The sequence below is a fragment of the Muntiacus reevesi genome, chromosome 1 (genome assembly GCF_963930625.1).
Source record: "Muntiacus reevesi chromosome 1, mMunRee1.1, whole genome shotgun sequence".
Classification (NCBI taxonomy): Eukaryota; Metazoa; Chordata; class Mammalia; order Artiodactyla; family Cervidae; genus Muntiacus; species Muntiacus reevesi.
In genome coordinates this window covers 227,648,281-227,666,566 of record NC_089249.1, presented here as the reverse complement: position 1 = coordinate 227,666,566, position 18,286 = coordinate 227,648,281, and the positions used below count along the sequence as shown (strand labels likewise).

The following is an 18,286-nucleotide window of genomic DNA, read 5'->3' as shown; positions in this document are numbered from 1 at the left end:
TTTAAATCCCTACTTTCAATTCTTTGGAGTATATACCAAAAAATAGAATTGCTGGATCATACATGGTAATTGTATGGTTAATTTTTTGGTAGAACCACCATACCATTATCCATAGCAGCTACATCATTTGACATTTCCCACAACAATGTACATGGTTCCAACTTCTCCATATCCTTGCTGACACTTGTTATTTTCTGTTTTTTTGTTTGCTTGAAGCTTTCCTAATAGGTACAAAGTAGTATCTCTGGTTTTGATTTGCATTTCCGTTATGACTAGTTATGTTGTGCATCTTTTCATATGGTAGTTGGTCATTTGTGTATCTTTTTTCAATAAATGTCTATTCAAGTCCTATTTGTTTCTGTTATTATTGTTGCTATTGTTGTTGTTGAGTTTTGGAAGTTCTTTATGTGTCTTGAATATTAACCTCTTATCAGATATGTGATTGGCAAATATTTTCTCCTATAGGTTACCTTTTCAGTTTTTTAATAATATTCTTTGATGTATAAAGGTTTTTAATTTTGATGAAGTCCAGTTTATCCTATTTTTCTTTTGTTGCTTATGCTTTTATATAATATTCAAGGAATCATTGCCAAATCCAATGTCATAAAGCTTACCTCATACTATTTTCTTCTAAGAGTTTTATAATTTTAGCTTTTACATTTAGGTCTTTGATTCATTCTGAGTTAATATTTGTATATTGTTATAAGTTAAGAGTCCTAGATAGTTTTTAATATTGTCAATATACTTTGTAGGACAATGGAAACTTGGTGGAAAGTGAAATGAAACATCTGGGCAGTCCCATTACTACAGTTTCAAAATTACATAAAAATCCAGAGCTAGCAGAAGATCAGGCAGAAGAGATATCAGATGAATTGATGGAGTTTTCACTGGAAGATCAAGAAAAGGTCAAGGTAAAATACTCTCTCATAGTATCTTTGTGTTTTTCAAATTCCTTCATTCTTGAATAAATAAAATTGTGTCTCTAATGTGTTGCAGCCACTGGACTATGTGGTAGGTCTGAAGAGATCAAGAAGATATGGTCTTTATACTCTAAGGGTTACCTGACTGATAGAGTGTCAGGTCATCATGGGAATATTACTGCTGGTGAGAAGGTTTGTTAGCAGTTTGAGTAAATCACCATCAGTGTAATCTGGTGTAAAAGATAGCTCCAGAATAATAGTAATAGATAAAATATGTTTAGGATGATTTTTCAAATGTTTTAGAGTATATCTTTTTGTCTTCTTTTATCCTCTCCATATCACTAAGAGGAATATATGAAGCCTGTGTTATTAGCAATATGCCGATACGTCAAAGATGCTTTCTTAGGCATTTAGATTTTCTCTCTCTCTCTTTTTTTGCATTTTGATTTTCTGAGTCAACTTCCTTTCTTTGAAACAAATATGTGCAGGGGTTTGCTTTTTTGGTGATATCCAACATTCTTCTGTCAATGGTTGTCCAGCCTTGAGTTGCAGTTTTGGAGTTCTCGAAGGAGAAGATGAGCGTATGTCCTTCTACTCTGCCATCTTTACATGTAGATTGTTAAGAAAGTTCTAGAACCCACAACAGATTTCCCAATTTGGGAATCTGGCAAGGGGACTGAGAACCCCCAGGGAATTTGACTTTAGAGGCCAGTGGGATTTGATAACAGAACTTCCACAGGACTGGAAACAGACTCTTGGGGGGCACAGACAAAACCTTGTGTGCACCAGGACCCAGGAAAAAGGAGCAGTGTCCCCACAAGAGACTGAGCCAGACTTGCTATGAGTGTCCAGGAGTCTTCGGCGGAGGTGTGGATCAACAGTGGCCTACTGCATGGTCAGGGGCAATGAATACAACAGTGCAGGCATAAGTCCTTTTGAAGGAGGTTGCCATTATCTTTATTACCCCTACAATAGTTTGGTCTTAGGTCAAACAACAGGAAGGGAACACAACCTCACCCATCAATAGAAAATTGGATTAAAGATTTACTGAGCCTCTTTCCCGACTGGAACCATGGAAGGTGCAGAAGAGAAGAAAAAGAAGATTCCTGCTGTGCCAGAAACCCTTAAGCAAAAGCGAAAGAATTTCGCAGAACTTAGTATCAAGCGCCTGAAAAAGAAGTTTGCCCAAAAGATGCTTCGAAAGGCAAGGAGGAAGCTTATTTATGTAAAAGCTAAGCATTACCACAAGGAATACAGGCAGATGTACAGAACTGAAATTCGAATGCCTCAGATGGTGCAAAAGCCAGCAATTTCTATGTACCCTCGGAACCCAAATTGGCATTTGTCATCAGGATCAGAGGTATCACCGGTGTGAGCCGAAAGATTCAAAAGGTGCTGCAGCTCCTTCACCTCCGGCAGATCTTCAGTGGCACCTTTGTGAAGCTCAACAAGGCATCAGTTAACATGCTGAGAATTGTGGAGCCATACATTGCATGGGGGTACCCAAATCTGAAGTCTGTAAATGAATTGATCTACAAGCGTGGTTATGGCAAAATCAACAAAAAGTGAATTGCCCTGACAGACAACACATTGATTGCTCGATCTCTTGGGAAATACGGAATCACTGCATGGAGGATCTGATTCATGAGATCTATACCGTTGGAAAACGTTTCAAAGAAGCAAACAACTTCCTGTGGTCCTTTAAATTGTCTTCTCTACGAGGTGGAATGAAGAAAAAGACCACCCATTTTGTAGAAGGTGGAGATGCTGGCAACAGGGAAGACCAGATCAACAGGCTTATTAGAAGGATGAACTAAGGTATCTACCAGGATTATTTTTGTAATCTGATCCGTTAATAAACAATTGAAACAAATTGAAAAAAAAATTAAAAAAAAAAGATTTACTGAGCATAGCCCCTATAAAGAAAGCTGAGCACTGAAGAATTGATGCTTTTGAACTATGGTGTAGGAAAAGACTCTTAAAAGTCCCTTGGACTGCAAGGAGATCAAACCAGTCCATCCTAAAGGAAATCAGTTCTGAATATTCATTGGAAGGACTGATACTGAAGCTGAAACTCCAATACTTGGGCCACCTGATGTGAACAGCTGACTCACTGGAAAAGACCCTGATGCTAAGAAAGATTGAAGGTGGGAGGAAAAGTGAAAGACAGAGGATGAGATGGTTGGATGGCATCACCAACTTGATGGATATGAATTTGAGTAAGCTCCGGGAATTGGTGATAGACAGGGGAGTCTGGCGTGCTGCAGTCCATGGGGTCGCAAAGAGTTGGACACGACTGAGCAACTGAACTGCACTGAGCATAGCCCTACCCTTCAGAACAAGACCCAGATTCCCCCCCAGTCAGTCTTTCCCATCCGTAAACTTCCACAAGCCTCTTATCCTTATCCATCAGAGGGCAGACAGAATGAAAACCACAATCACAGAAAACTAACCAAATTGATCACATGGATCACAGCCTTGTCTAACTCAATGAAACTATGAGCCATGCTGTGTAGGGCCACCCAAGACAGATGGGTCATGGTGGAGAGTTCTGGCAAAATGAGGACCACTGGAGAAGGGAATGGCAAACCACTTCCGTATTCTTGTCTTGAGAACCATGTTATCGGTATGAAAAGGCAAAAACATAGGACACTGCAAGATGAACTTCCCAGGTCAGTAGATGCCCAATATGCTACTGGAGAAGAGTGGAGAAAAACGCCAGAAAGAATGAAGAGATGGAGCCAAAGGGAAAACAACATCCAGTTGTGGATGTGATTGGTGATGGAAGCAAGTCCAATGCTGTAAAGAACAATAATGCATAGGAACCTGGAGTGTTAGATCCATGAATCAACGTAAATTGGAAGTGGTCAAACAGGAGATGGCAAGAGTGAAAATTGACATTTTAGGAATCAGTGAACCAAAATGGACTAGAATGGGTGAATTTAACTCAGATGACCATTATATCTACTACTATGGGCAAGAATACCTTAGAAGAAATGGAGTAGCCCTCAGAGTCAACAAAAGTCTGAAATGCAGTATTTGGGTGCAATCTCAAGAATGACAGAATGATCTCTGTTCGTTTCCAAGGCAAACTATTCAGTATCACGGTAATCCAAGCCTATGCCCCAGCCAATAATGCTGAAGAAGCTGAAGTTGAATGGTTCTATGAAGACCTACAAGACCTTTTAGAATTAACACCCCAAAAAGATGTCCTTTTCATTATAGGGGACTGGAATGCAAAAGTAGGAAGTCAAGAAACACCTGGAGTAACAGGCAAATTTGGCCTTGGAGTACAGAATGAAGCAGGGCAAAGGCTAATAGAGTTTTGCCAAGAGAACACACTGGTCATAGCAAACACCCTCTTCCAACAACACAAGTGAAGACTCTACACATGGACATCACCAGATGGTCAACACCAAAATCAGATTGATTATATTCTTTGCAGCCAAAGATGGAGAAGCTCTATACAGTCAGCAAAAACAAGACCAGGAGCTGACTGTGGCTCAGATCATGAACTCCTTATTGCCCAATTCAAACTTAAATTGAAGAAAGTGGGGAAAACCACTAGACCTAAATCAAATCCCTTATGATTATACAGTGGAAGTAAGAAATAGACTTAAGGGACTAGATCTGATAGACAGAGTGCCTGATGAACTATGGATGGAGGTTTGTGACATTGTACAGGAGACAGGGATCAAGACCATTCCCAAGAAAAAGAAATGCAAAAAGGCAAAATGACTGTCCGAGGAGGCCTTACAAAAGCTGTGAAAAGAAGAGAAGCAAAAAGCAAAGGAGAAAAGGAAAGATATACCCATTTGAATCCAGTATTCCAAAGAATAGCAAGGAGAGATAAGAAAGCCTTCCTCAGTGATCAATGCAAAGAAATAGAGGAAAACAATAGAATGAGAAAGACTAGAGATCTCTTCAAGAAAATTCGAGATACCAAGGGAATATTTCATGCAAAGATGGGCTCAATAAAGGACAGAAATGGTATGGACCTAACAGAAGCAGAAGATATTAAGAAGAGGTGGCAAGAATACACAGAAGAGCTGTACAAAAAACATCTTCACAACCCAGATAATCACAATGGTGTGATCACTCAGCTAGAGCCAGACATCCTGGAATGTGAAGTCAAGTGGGCCTTAGGAAACATCACCACAAACAAAGCTAGTGGAGGTGATGGAATTCCAGTTGAGCTATTTCACATCCTAAAAGATGATGCTGTGAAAGTGCTGCACTCAATATGACAGCAAATTTGGAAAAGTCAGCAGTGGACACAGGACTGGAAAAGGTCAGTTTTCATTCCAATCCTAAAGAAAGACAATGCCAAAGAATGTTCAAACTACCACACCATTGTACTCATCTCACACACTCGTAAAGTAATGCTCAAAATTCTCCAAGCCAGGCTTCAGCAACACGTGAACCATGAACTTCTAGATGTTCAAGTTGGTTTTAGGAAAGGCAGAGAAACCAGAGATCAAATTGCCAACATTCGCTGGATCATCAAAAAAGCAAGAGAGTTCCAGAAAAACATCTATTTCTGCTTTATTGACTATGCCAAAGCCTTTGACTGTGTGGATCACAATAAACTGTCGAAAATTCTGAAAGAGATGGGCGTACCAGACCACCTGACCTGCCTCTTAAGAAACCCGAATGCAGGTCAGAAAGCAACAGTTAGAACCAGACATGGAACAACAGACTGGTTCCAAATAGGAAAAGGAATATGTCAAGGCTGTATATTGTCACCCTGCTTATTTAACTTATATGCAGAGTACATCATGAGAAATGCTGGGCTAGAAGAAGCACAAGCTGGAATCAAGATTGCCAGGAGAAATATCAATAACCTCAGATGTGCAGATGACACCACCCTTATGGCAGAAAGTGAAGAAGAACTAAAGAGCCTCTTGATGAAAGTGAAAGAGGAGAGCGAAAAAGTTGGCTTAAAGCTCAGCATTCAGAAAACTAAGATCATGGCATCCGGTCCTGTCACTTCATGACAAATAGATGGGGAAACAGTGAAAACAGTGTCAGACTTTATTTTTTTGGGCTCCAAAATCACTGCAGATGGTGACTACAGTCATGAAATTAAAAGATGCTTGCTTCTTGGAAGGAAAGTTATGACCAACCTAGACAGCATATTAAAAAGTGGAGACATTACTTTGTTAACAAAGGTTCATCTAGTCAAGGCTATGGTTTTTCCAGTAGTCATGTATGGATGTGAGAGTTGGACTGTAAAGAAAGCTGAGCACCAAAGAACTGATGCTTTTGAACTGTGGTGTTGGAGAAGACTCTTGAGAGTCCCTTGGACTGCAAGGAAATCCAATCAGTTCATCCTAAAGGAGATCAGTCCTGGGTGTTCATTGGAAGGACTGATGTTTAAGCTGAAACTCCCAATACTTTGGCCACCTGATTCGAAGAGCTGACTCATTTGAAAAGACCGTGTTGCTGGGAAAGATTGAGGGCAGGAGGAGAAGGGGACAACAGAGGATGAGATGGTTGGATGGCACCACCGACTCAATGGACATGAGTTTGGGTAAACTCTGGGTGCTGGTGATGGACAGGGAGGCCTGGCATGCTGCAGTTCATGGGGTCACAAAGAGTCTGACACGACTGAGTTACTGAACTGAACTGAAAATCACTGCAGATGGTGATTGCAGCCATGAGATTAAAAGACGCTTATTCCTTGGCAGGAAAGTTATGACCAATCTAGACAGCATATTTAAAAGCAGAGACACTACTTTGCCAACAAAGGTCTGTCTAGGGAAGGCTGTGTTTTTCCCAGTAGTTGTGTATGGATGTGAAAGTTGGACTATAAAGAAAGCTGAGCACAGAAGAATTGATGCTTTTGAACTGTGGTGTTGGAGAAGACTCTTGAGAGTCCCTTGGACTGCATGGAGATCCAACCAGTCCATCCTGAAGGAGATCAGTCCTAGGTGTTCATTGAAAGGACTGATGTTGAGGCTGAAACTCCAATACTTTGGCCACCTGATGTGAGGAGCTGACTCATTTGAAAGGACCCTGATGCTGGGAAAGATTGAGGGCAGGAGGAGAAGGGGACAACAGAGGATGAGATGGTTGGATGGCACCACCGACTCAATGGACATGAGTTTGAGTAAACTCTGGGAGTTGGTGATGGACAGGGAGCCCTGGTGTCCTGCGGTTCATGGGGTTGCAGAGTTGGACACAACTGAACGACTGAACTGAACTGAACTGAACTGAACTATGGTGTCTCCTACTGAAGATACCTGGGTGGTAAAAATCATACAAGGAGGAATTCCCTGGCAGTCTAATGGTTAGGACTCTATGTTCTCACTGCCAAGGGCCACTGTTAAATACCTGGTAGGGAAAATAAGATCCCACAACCTCATGGCATGGCTGGGAAAAAAAAAATTACAGCAGGGAAGAAAAAAAAAAGAAATCTTACTACTAGGGACTTAGAAAAATGATAGTTGCTTGTTCTGCACACTTGGTTAGCTGAATATATAGAGTTTGAATGAACTAAAGTGTTAAGAAAGATGGTTAAGCAATTATCTAAAGTAATGCTGTGCAGTATAACTTTTGGAGATGATGGAAATATTTTATATTTGATACAGTAGCCACTAGCTACTAGCCACATGAGGTATTGAGAGCTTAATATGTGGATAGTGCCTCTGAGGAACTGAATTTTTTTTTTAGTTTTAATTCTTGCAAGTAGACTTGTGTGGTTTGTGTTTCTATAATGAGTAGCACAGATCTAAACACTCTATAAAGTATGGCCCCTGGAGCAAGAGCGTCAGTATTAGGTAGGAACTTCTTAGCCATGCAAATATATGGGCCCCACCCCAGATCCTAAAAGATGATGCTGTGAAAGTGCTGTACTCAATATGCCATCAAATTTGGAAAACACAAGAGTAGCCGCAGAACTGGAAAAGGTCAGTTTTCATTCCAATCCCAAAGAATGTTCAAACTATTGCACAGTTATACTCATCTCACACGCTAGGAAAGTAATGCTCAAAATTCTCCAAGCTAGGCTTTAGCAGTACGTGAACCAAGAACTTCCAGATGTTCAAACTGGGTTTAGAAGAGGCAGATGAACCATAGATCAAATGGCCAATGTCCATTAGATCATAGAAAAAGCAAGACAGTTCCCAAAAAACATCTACTTCTGCTTCATTGACTATGATAAAGCCTTATCGACTGTGTGGATGACAACAAACTGGAAAATTCTTCAAGAAATGGGAATACCAGACCACTGACCACTTTACCTGCCTCCTGAGAAATCTGTATGCAGGTCAAGAAGCTGCAGTGAGAGCTGGACATGAAACAACAGACTGCTTCCAAACTGAGAAAGGAGTACATCAAGGCTGTATATTGTCACCCTGCTTATTTAACTTATGTGCAGAGTACATCGTGTGAAAAACCAGGCTGGATGAAGCAGAAGCTGGCATCCAGTCCCATCGCTTCATGACAAATAGGTGGAAATAGTGAGACTTTAGTTTCTTGGGCTCCAAAATCACTGCAGATGGTGACTGCAGCCATGAAATTAAAAGACGCTTACTCCTTGGAAGAAAAGCTATGACAAACCTAGGCAGCATATTAAAAAGCAGAGACATTACTTTGTTGACAAAGATCTGTCTAGTCAAAGCTATGGTTTTTCCAGTAGTCCTGGACAGGTGTGAGAGTTGGACCATAAAGAAAACTGAGCGCCGAAGAATTGATGCTTTTGAACTGTGGTGTTGGAGAAGACTCTTGAGAGTCCTTTGGACTGCAAGGAGATCAAACCAGTCAATCCTAAAGGAAATCAGTCCTGAATATTCATTGTAAGGGCTGATGCTGAAGCTGAAGCTCCAATAGTTTGGCCACATGATGTAAAGAACCGACTCATTGGAAAAGACCTTGATGCTGGGAAAGACTGAAGGCAGGAGGAGAAGGGAAAGACACAGGATGAGATGGTTGGAAGACATCACCGACTGGCTGGACATGAGTTTGAGCAAGCTTTGGGGGTTGTTGATGGACAGGGAAGCCAGGCGTGCTGTAGTCCATGGGGTCGCAAAGAGCCGGACATGAGTGAGAAACTGAACTGACCCCAGATCTGAATCAGAATCTTTGTGGGTGGGGCCCAGCAATCTAGTTCAATAGTTCCTCCAGGTGATTTTGATGCACACTAAAGTCTAGGAGCCACTACACTATAAATTAAATTTTTAAATTTTTTATTTTTTAAAATTAATTAATTTAGTTGGAGGATAATTACTTTACAGTATCATGATGGTTTTTGCCTTACATCGACATGGATCAGCCGTGGGTGCACATATGTCGCCCATCCTGAACCCTGCTCCCACTAAATTAAATTCTGTTTTCTTTTAATTTCCTTGTTTTGTGGGAATACAACAGAACCAAGATAACAATTCAAAAGGGGCAGACTGGGTATTGGGAGAATTGACAGTGACCTTCCTGAGGAAAACATTTTTGAGGACTTGCTGATTATGGAGAGTAGATCTGTGGAAAAAAAGCAAGTTAGGGATAGTTAGCATGGGGAAAATGCTACTAGGCTTTTTGGAAAAAAAACAAAAAAAGCCCATTGTGAAATGAACACTTAGTGTTGCTCTTGAAATACAGGTTAGTCTTCATATTTGTAGAATGTTAGAGTTAATACAGACAAGTCTCAATAGTATTAACATAATAAAGTTGAATTTAATGTTGATTGAAAAGAAAATTCTTTTGTTTTCAATTTTATTGTTTTAAATTTTTCTGAAGTGTTTAAGCTGCTTTTATGAATTTATAAGTACAATAACTGAACAGAATTGAATCTTTCTTTGCTGATTGATGATCTTTCAGTCTTAGAAACATCGTTCATTTTGAATTGTATAAACATTATATGACAGTGAATTTAAAATAGACTCACCCCAGTAAATACTCTGCGGTTTTGTTTGTTTACATGGAAGAATAACATGTGACTGTTAGGTATTTATTTTATTGGTCTTTAATAAATATTAAACCTCTTTATTGTCTTGTTTTCTTATATTATGACTCCTATAAAGTAATTTTTTATTGAGAGCCCACTGTTTAAGACTGTGCATTGCAGTAGATTTTAGGTTAGAAAAAGTGTAGGGATTTTCTGTTACTGGTTTATCTCTTTGATGCTAAATGGAATGAGATACCTTATAAAGCAAGGAGATTGGTGTAACCTTCGGGATTTTTTATTCATTTCTTTAAAAAAAAAAAAAAAACCTTGTTGACACTTGTTAAGGGTCAGGCACTGTGATACAATGGTGAACAAAACAGACTAGGTTTATGCCCTCTTGGGGTTTACATTCCTGACATAGACACACAAAAATCCCAAACCAAAAAACATGTTCATCAACTTACTAGATGAACTTAGTTTGAGTTCTTGGTTGCAGATAACAGAAATAGATTCTAGTTACCTCAGGCAGAAAAAAAGATTTTTCTGGAAGATATTGAGGAACTTGGAAAATTACCAAGAAGTCTGGAACATAAGATGAGGCCTGGCCAAAGTACTACTATAGGAACGTTGTGCTCTGGATGCCACCACTTGCTGGCTAAATGCTCAGTGTCACCATTACTGGCCCCTTCCACAGAACATAACCCACCTTGCTGCTGGAGCCTTGGTCAGGGACATTGCTGCCACCCACTATACTGTCCACTGTGATGCAGCATAAAAACATCTTAACCAATGCTGTGCTTTTGTATTGTTCCTCAAGGTTCAAAATCCAGTCGAGAATATGAAGTTGACTATAAGAGAACGGAAAAGGGATTATCTGTCCCCTTTTGTCTTCTTATCAGGAGGCAGGGCTGCCTTCTGTCTAATTTGAGATTTTACTAAAATAGGATGCTTAGTAGCCAAATTGCAAATGACTGTCATAGAGACAAAATAATTTAACTATTGCAAATTGTCCAAGTGTAATGTAGGAAACAAAATGGGGACCAATATAGTGTCTAACAGAAGGAAACCTTTAAATGGAGGTAATTAGGAAAGGCCTCCTCAAGCAGGAGATATTTAGTTGAGAACAAATTCATGAACTGTCCCAGTTTGTCTGAAACTGAGGAGGTTTGCAGGACATGGGACGTTCATTCTAAAAGAAAGTCCTGGATGAATTAGGGTGAGTTGATAAGGAACTATCAACTCGTTCCAATCCCAAAGAGAGGCAATGAATTCCAATCCCAAAGAATATTCAAACAACTGCACAATTGTACTCATCTCACACACTAACAAAGTAATGCTCAAAATTCTCCAAGCTAGGCTTCAACAGTATGTGAACCAAGAACTTTAAGATGTTCAAGCTAGATTTAGAAAAAGGAAGAGGAACCAGAGATCCAATGGCCAACATCCATTGAATCACAGAAAAGCAAGAGAATTCCAGAAAAACATCTGCTTCATTGACTATGATAAAGCTTTTGACTGTGTGGATCACAACAAACTGTGGAAAATTCTTCAAGAGATGGGAATACCAAACCACCTTACCTGCTTCCTGAGAAATCCATATTCAGGTCAAGAAGCAACAGTTAGAAGTGGACATGGAACAACAGACTGGTTCCAAATAGGAAAAGGAGTACATCAAGGCTGTATATTGTCATTTTGCTTATTTAACTTATATGCAGAGTACATCATGTGAAATGCTGGACTGGATGAAGCACAAGCTGGAATCAAGATTGGGGGAGAAATATCAATAACCTCAGATATGCAGATGACACCACCCTAATGGCAGAAAGTAAAGAGGAACTAAAGAGCCTCTTGATGAAAGTGAAAGAGGAGAGTGAAAAAGCTGGCTTAAAACTCAACATTCAAAAAACGAAGATCATGGCCTCCCGTCCTATCACTTCATGGCAAATAGATGGGGAAACAGTGGAAACAGTGAGAGACTTTATTTCCTTGGGCTCCAAAATCATTGCAGGTGGTGACTACAGTCATGAAATTAAAAGATGCTTGGTCTTTGGAAGAAAAGCTATGACCAACCAAGACAGCATATTAAAAAACAGAGACGTTACTTTGCCAATAAAGATCTCTCTAGTCAAAGCTATGATTTTTCCAATAGTCATGTATGGGTTTGAGAGTTGGATCATAAAGAAAACTGAACGCCGAAGAATTGATGCTTTTGATCTGTAGTGTTGGAGAAGGCTCTTGAGAATCCCTTGGACTGCAAGGAGATCAAACCAGTTCATCCTACAGGAAATCAGTCCTGAATATTCATTGGAAGGACTGATGGTGACGCTGAAGTTCCAATACTTTGGCCATCTGATGTAAAGAATTGACTCATTGGAAAAGACCTTGATGCTGGGAAAGACTGAAGGCAAGAGGAGAAGGGGACGACAGAGGATGAGATGGTGGGATGGTGTCACCAACTTGATGGAAATGAGTTTGAGCAAGCCCTGAGATTTGGTGATGGACAGGGAAGTTTGGTGTGCAGCAGTTCATGGAGTTGCAAGTTCAGACATTACTGAGTGTCTGAACTGAACTGATAAGGAATTGTACATGACAGGAGTTGATAAGGATCCATACATAGCTAGTTTGTTCCACGACAAAGGAATATTGTTAAGTGCCAAAGTCCCAAGGTGAAAAGATCTTGGTGTGTTTAAGGAGCTGAGAAACCAGTGTGAGTGAGGGAAAAAGTTGCCTGAGGTAGGAAAGGAGAGGTAGGTAGGAGACAAATCGTGCAGAGCCTCTAGGCTATGGCAAGTTTTTCAATTTTATTCTAAATAAATGCAATGGGAAGTTATTGAAGGGTTTTAAGCAGGGCACTAGTATAATCTGATTTATGAAGACCATACTTGTTACTGGAAGAGGAATGGGTAAGAGTTGGGGGAGGGGAGAGGAAGGAGTTGGAAGTAGGTACAAGTAGGAAGCAATTGCAACATTCCCAGGGAGAGTTATTGGTAGCTTGAACTAAGGTGGTGGCTGTGGGACAGAGAGAAGTGGATGAATTCAAAATACACTTTGGATATAGAATCAACAGGACCTGATGGGTTGGATATAGGCTATGAAGGAAGGATGGGTCAAGGATGACTCTAGATATATGAAGTTTGAAGTGTTTGGTTTCAAAGAAAACAGAAGCAAGCAGAAGAAAACTACCTTTTCTTGCCAAATATAGCAACCCATCTTCTCTGGTATTCATATGATCTGCCATTCCTCTTGGTACATGAAACAAAATGTCCTTGCTCAGATCTAAACTCAGCCGTTTCACCTATTTACACTGCACCCTTTGCATTCGTACATTCCATAATCCTGGGGTTACAGTAGTGAACACAGCACAAGTCCCTGCTCTCGTGGAGTTTACATTCCAGTCAAGAGGTAATAGACAAATCCTGAATATATTTATAATTGGCTGATAGTAAAAATACTATTGAAAAAAAAAAGTGGGGTAAGAAGAATGGAGAGTGCTTGGATTACAATGTGGTAGAATGGTAGTTGAGATATATATATATATATATATATTTGGCTGCACTGCATGGCACGTGGAACTTTCCTAACTAAGAGTTGAACCTGTGCCCCTTGCAGTGGAAGCATGGAGTCTTAACCTCTGCACCACCAGGGAAGTCTAGGAGTTGATCTTTTTGATAGGTTGCATAGGTTAGAGAATATCTCTCTGAGAGTGAGCAGACTTCTGAAGCAGCAATGGAACCAAGCAGCTATCAGGAGGAATGAGTTCTTTCAGGCAGAAGGAGAAGAAAGTGAGTGCCTCTGAGATGGCAGAGTGCCTGGCATATTCATGGAAGAGCAAGAAAGCTGGAGCAGTGAGCACATGCAGAGTGGTAGATAAGGGCAGAAGGCAGGTAGCTAGACACGTCATATAGGGCCTTATGATCTATTGTAAAGACTTTGCAAAACCTCTGAGTCAGATGGAAGCGCCTCTTCTTGTTTGCTCCTACAGTACTTCTCTCTCTTCCTCTCTCCTATATTATCTATTTTCCTCTTTCTTTTAGATTAATAGTTGTCAATTTTTTTTGGTATCAGAATTCCTTTACAATTGTAATTATTGAGAACCCCTTGCCTGTACCTGATCTTACAGGAAAAGCATCCTGACTTTCTCTATTGAGTATAATGTTAGCTGTAAGTTTCTTGAGATGTCCCTTACCAGGTGAGGAAGTTTCCTTCTTTTCCCTAGTTCACTGAGTTATTTTAGCAGGAACAAGTACTAGATTTTGTCACGTACTTCCTCTGTATCTACTGAGATGATCTTAGGAGTTCTTTTTCTAACCTACTGATACTGTGAATTACATTTATTGATCTTTGTTAAAACAACCTTACATTCCTTTGATTACTTACTCATGATATATTATTCTTTTTATGTATTGAATTTAATTTACTAAAATTTTGTTGAGAATTTTAGCATCCATGTTTGTGAGCAATATTGATCTTCATTATTTTGTTTTCCTTATAATGTCTTTGGTATTGGTATCAGTGAAATGTCATCAGTTGGAAAGAATTCTCCCTTTTTCAGTTTTCTGAAAGAGTTTGTATAGGATTGGTTTTCATTTTTTAAAATGTTAGGCAGAATTCACCTGTGAAGGTGTCTGGACCTGAGTTTTTCTTTGAGAAGTTCTTTTTGTTTTTTTTTTTTTAAGTGATTGTATTGTATTTTTTGGCCATGCCATATGGCTTGCAGAATCTTAGTTTCCCAACCAGGGATTGAACCTGCATCCCCTGCATTGGAAAGCTGATTATTAACCACTGGACCACCAAGAAAGCCCCTCTCTCGCTTTTCTATTCTCTACTTCATTGAATATTTCCTTCCTCCTGCTTGGATTTAGTTATTTCTAGGTCATTAACTTGAATTCTTTCTTCTTTTTTTTATAGGTACTTACAGCTATAAATTTCATCTAATCACTGGTTTAGCTAAATTTTTACCCAAGTTTTTGTATGTTATATCTTCATTCTTGTTCATCTCAAAATATTTTCTGATTTCTTTGGTGATCATTGTTGACCCATTGGTTATTTAGGAGTGTGTTAATGTCTACATTTGTGAATTTTCCAGATTTTTTTCTGTTATAAATTTCTAATCTATTGTGTTCAAAGAACATACTTTATATCACTTCAATCCTTAAAATTTATTGAGGTTTTTTTTTTTTTTTTAATATCCTAGTATATAGTCTATCCTGGAGACTCTTCCATGTGTATTTGAGTAGAATGTGTATTTGAGAATACTGTTGTTGGGTACAGTATTCTATAGTTGTCTATTAGATCTAGTTGGTTTATAGTATTACTTCAGTTTTCTTTTTTTTAATATTTATTTATTTTTGGTGGTGCTAGGTCTTCATTGTGCTGTGTGGGCTTCTCCTTGTGGTGGCTTGTGTTGTAGAACACAGGCTCTAGGGTTCTTGGACTTCGGTGGTTGTGGTACATGGACTTAGCTGCTATATGGCATGTGAAATCTTCCCCAAGATTTGCAGGTTTGTGAGATCAAACCTGTATCCACTGCATTGGTAGGCAGATTCTTAACCACTGGACGACCAGGGAAGTCCAGTATTGCTTCAGTTTTTTGAGCTTTCTAAAAATGAAACCATCCTAAATTCTGTCATCACTGGTTTTGCCATTCTCACCAGAGCATTTGTTGTTCCTACAGCCTAGAACACTTCCCCTGGGCAAATATGATTTTCTCCCTCATTTCAGTCTCATATCTCCACATTTGTCAGAAAGCCTTTCCCGCCAAGCTTCTAACCACAATATTTTTCCTGTCTTTTATCCCTTTTTATTTTTCACTTATGGCACTTATCAGTATATGAAAGTACAGAGTATATTTATTTTGTTTGTCTCTTCCACCCTCTTATTCACTGTTATGTTACCTGGTATGTAATTGAAAATTGTCTAACAGGTATGTAAATATGGAAGTCTGAAAGTAAGAACAGAGGTATTGAGATAGAAATTTGGAGATCATCAGCATAGAAGGAAAATCTAAATTCATGGGTAGGAAAAAATCACTTAGAAAAAAGGCCAGATCCAACATCTATTAGAGGTTTGGTAGGTGGGGAAACTTGACAAAGAAGACAGAATGAGTCATAGAGGTAGAAGAATCACAGTTTTTTCAGTAAACGGTTGCCTATACTAGGACTAAACTCAGAAACTAGGTAGTGCCACTGAAGCTAAAGAAGAAGGAAGTAGCCAAGTCAATGGAAGCCACTGTGTGATTCAGGATGATACAGGGCTAAAGAAGTGACTGTCTGATGTGACAGGAAGATTGTTGATAACCTTGATAAGAGCAGTAGAGTATTACAGACAGAAGCCAAGTCTATGTGTGTTAAAGAGCATATAAGCTATGAGGAAATGGTTGCCTCTTCAGTTTATGAAATAATTATCCAGTTTAAAAATCTGTAAGTAAAACTGAGCTTTTCTTCTTTCTGGTCTTTTCAGTGCTTAAAAATTGCCAGATTTGGAAAGTGTTCATTAATTCCTTAAACAATGAAAGCCATTAGTTTGTAGATCTAAGACAGCTGCTCCTGGGATCTGCCCTCACCAGCTTCTGGACACTGGGAAACTCCTAACTAGCTAGACAAAGCTAAAGTATCATTATCATCATTCCTCTATGACCTAGCACTTACACTCTTTGCCATAAGTTGCCATTTTTTTATATAAATGTATTGGGAATAATCTGTCAAAGCAGTAATGCCTGTTTCTGTTTGTTGAAGTAGTTTTCTGTTAACCTTTATTTCTGGCTTCTTGTCCTTGGACTATATGAAACCCAAAGAAATGTTTACCACCCTCATTATTGCCATCATAATAGCTACCAAAAACCTAAAGCTTCAGTGCAGCAGAGTAGAGATTTGAGAAATAGACCCATGCATGTATGGTCAATTGGTAATAGACAAAGATACAAAAGCAATTAAATGCAGAAAGCATAGTCTTTTCAACAAATTATGCTGGAGCAATGGCAAATCCATGTGAAAAACAAAAACTTCAATCTATGCTTCATATCACATATATAACTTTACATTAAATGGATCATGGGCCTAAACATAAGAGTGTAGAACAGCTGAAGAAAAAAACTGGAGAAGAATGCTTGTGACCCTCTGTTAGGCAAAGATTTCTTAGATGTGATGCTAATAAATGGATGCATTTCACTTAGTAGATAGTTAATTCAAACTCTTTAAAATGAACTCTTTGCTTAATAATTACAATGTGTTCTAGAGAGGTTCTTTTGGTTAAAGAAACAAAGATTGACTAAGGCCAACAAATTTGATATTCTGATCTAGCTTCCTCCTGCATTCTTCTCAGGGCAAAACTGAAGTAGTATGAAGGGAAGTCATTCATGGAGGCTGGGTAGTCTGCTTCTCAGTTGTTTACCACATCTCCTCTACCACTATACCTTTGGTTCATCCATCCATTCATCATTGGTGTCATGACTTTGACTGTATCTCTTGGCTTCTTCCTTTTAATAAAACTTGACTTCTACTGCTGCCTAATTATTTTGACATTTTGCAAGTTCAGCTCCCAGAGAGGGAACCTGATTGACCCAGATTATGTTTACATATTTTTGACCACTAAATAAGAGTGTTCAGTCAGCAGTAAGGTCCAGTCACCAGTGGCTTGCAGTAGGATTGTGGAGACTATAAGGTGTTGACTGGCAGGAGTCCAAGGGAAAAAGTAGGTATAGAATGTTAGTATATCAAATGTGATCTGTACCTTCAACTGGTACCATGAACAACCGAGTTTTATTTAGACAGGACCATGGGTGTGACAAATACTGTTGTGTAGATGTAGTTATTGTGTTGTTGTATGGTAAATTACTGATGTTCTTACTTTCTTCTCCCAGAAACCATTGACTATCAATATGTCTTCCAATTTTGACTCTCTTATGGTCTAGCCTGCTTCTAAATCAATCCATGGCAGTTAGTGAGATGAGTATATAAAGAAGGAAAACAGAAGATAAGAATCTTGGGTTAGTTTAAAGTTGCTATCAGAGATCTTTTAATATACCCCCCTGCATCTGGGTATATACACCCATATCATATCTTTCAAAGAGACAATTAGTCTATCCTTCTGTACTTAGTCTAATCCTGGGTCAGCAGCTCCCATGGTATTTAATCTATTTTTTTTTTTTCCTGATAGGCTTCATAGTATCAATCCTATAATGGTCATCCTAATTTTTAAAAAATTTATTTATTTTAATTGGAGGCTAATTACTTTACAATATTGTAGTGGTTTTGCCATACATTGACATGAATCAGCCATGGGTGTACATATGTTCCCCATCCTGAACCCTCCTCCCACCTCCCTCCCCATCCCATCCCTCTGGGTCATCCCAGTGCACCAGCCCTGAGCATCTTGTCTCATGCATTGAACCTGGACTGGCAATCTGTTTCACATATGATAATATACATGTTTCAATGCTAATCTCTCAAATCATCCCACCCTCACCTTCTCCCACAGAGTCCAAAAG

General features: G+C 39.2%; 1 protein-coding gene and 1 pseudogene across 12 annotated transcripts in view; both read left to right on the top strand.

The window, feature by feature from the left end:
• Positions 1 to 18,286, top strand: part of CDC25C (cell division cycle 25C) — a 38,618-nt gene that overhangs the window by 7,807 nt on the left and 12,525 nt on the right. For all 12 annotated transcript variants that reach the window (XM_065918621.1, XM_065918622.1, XM_065918629.1 and 9 more), the window contains one exon: positions 753 to 911. In XM_065918621.1, coding sequence (XP_065774693.1) covers positions 753 to 911 — 159 coding nt within the window. The remainder of the gene's footprint in view (positions 1 to 752; positions 912 to 18,286) is intronic.
• Positions 1,088 to 4,158, top strand: LOC136156152 (large ribosomal subunit protein uL30 pseudogene; annotated as a pseudogene).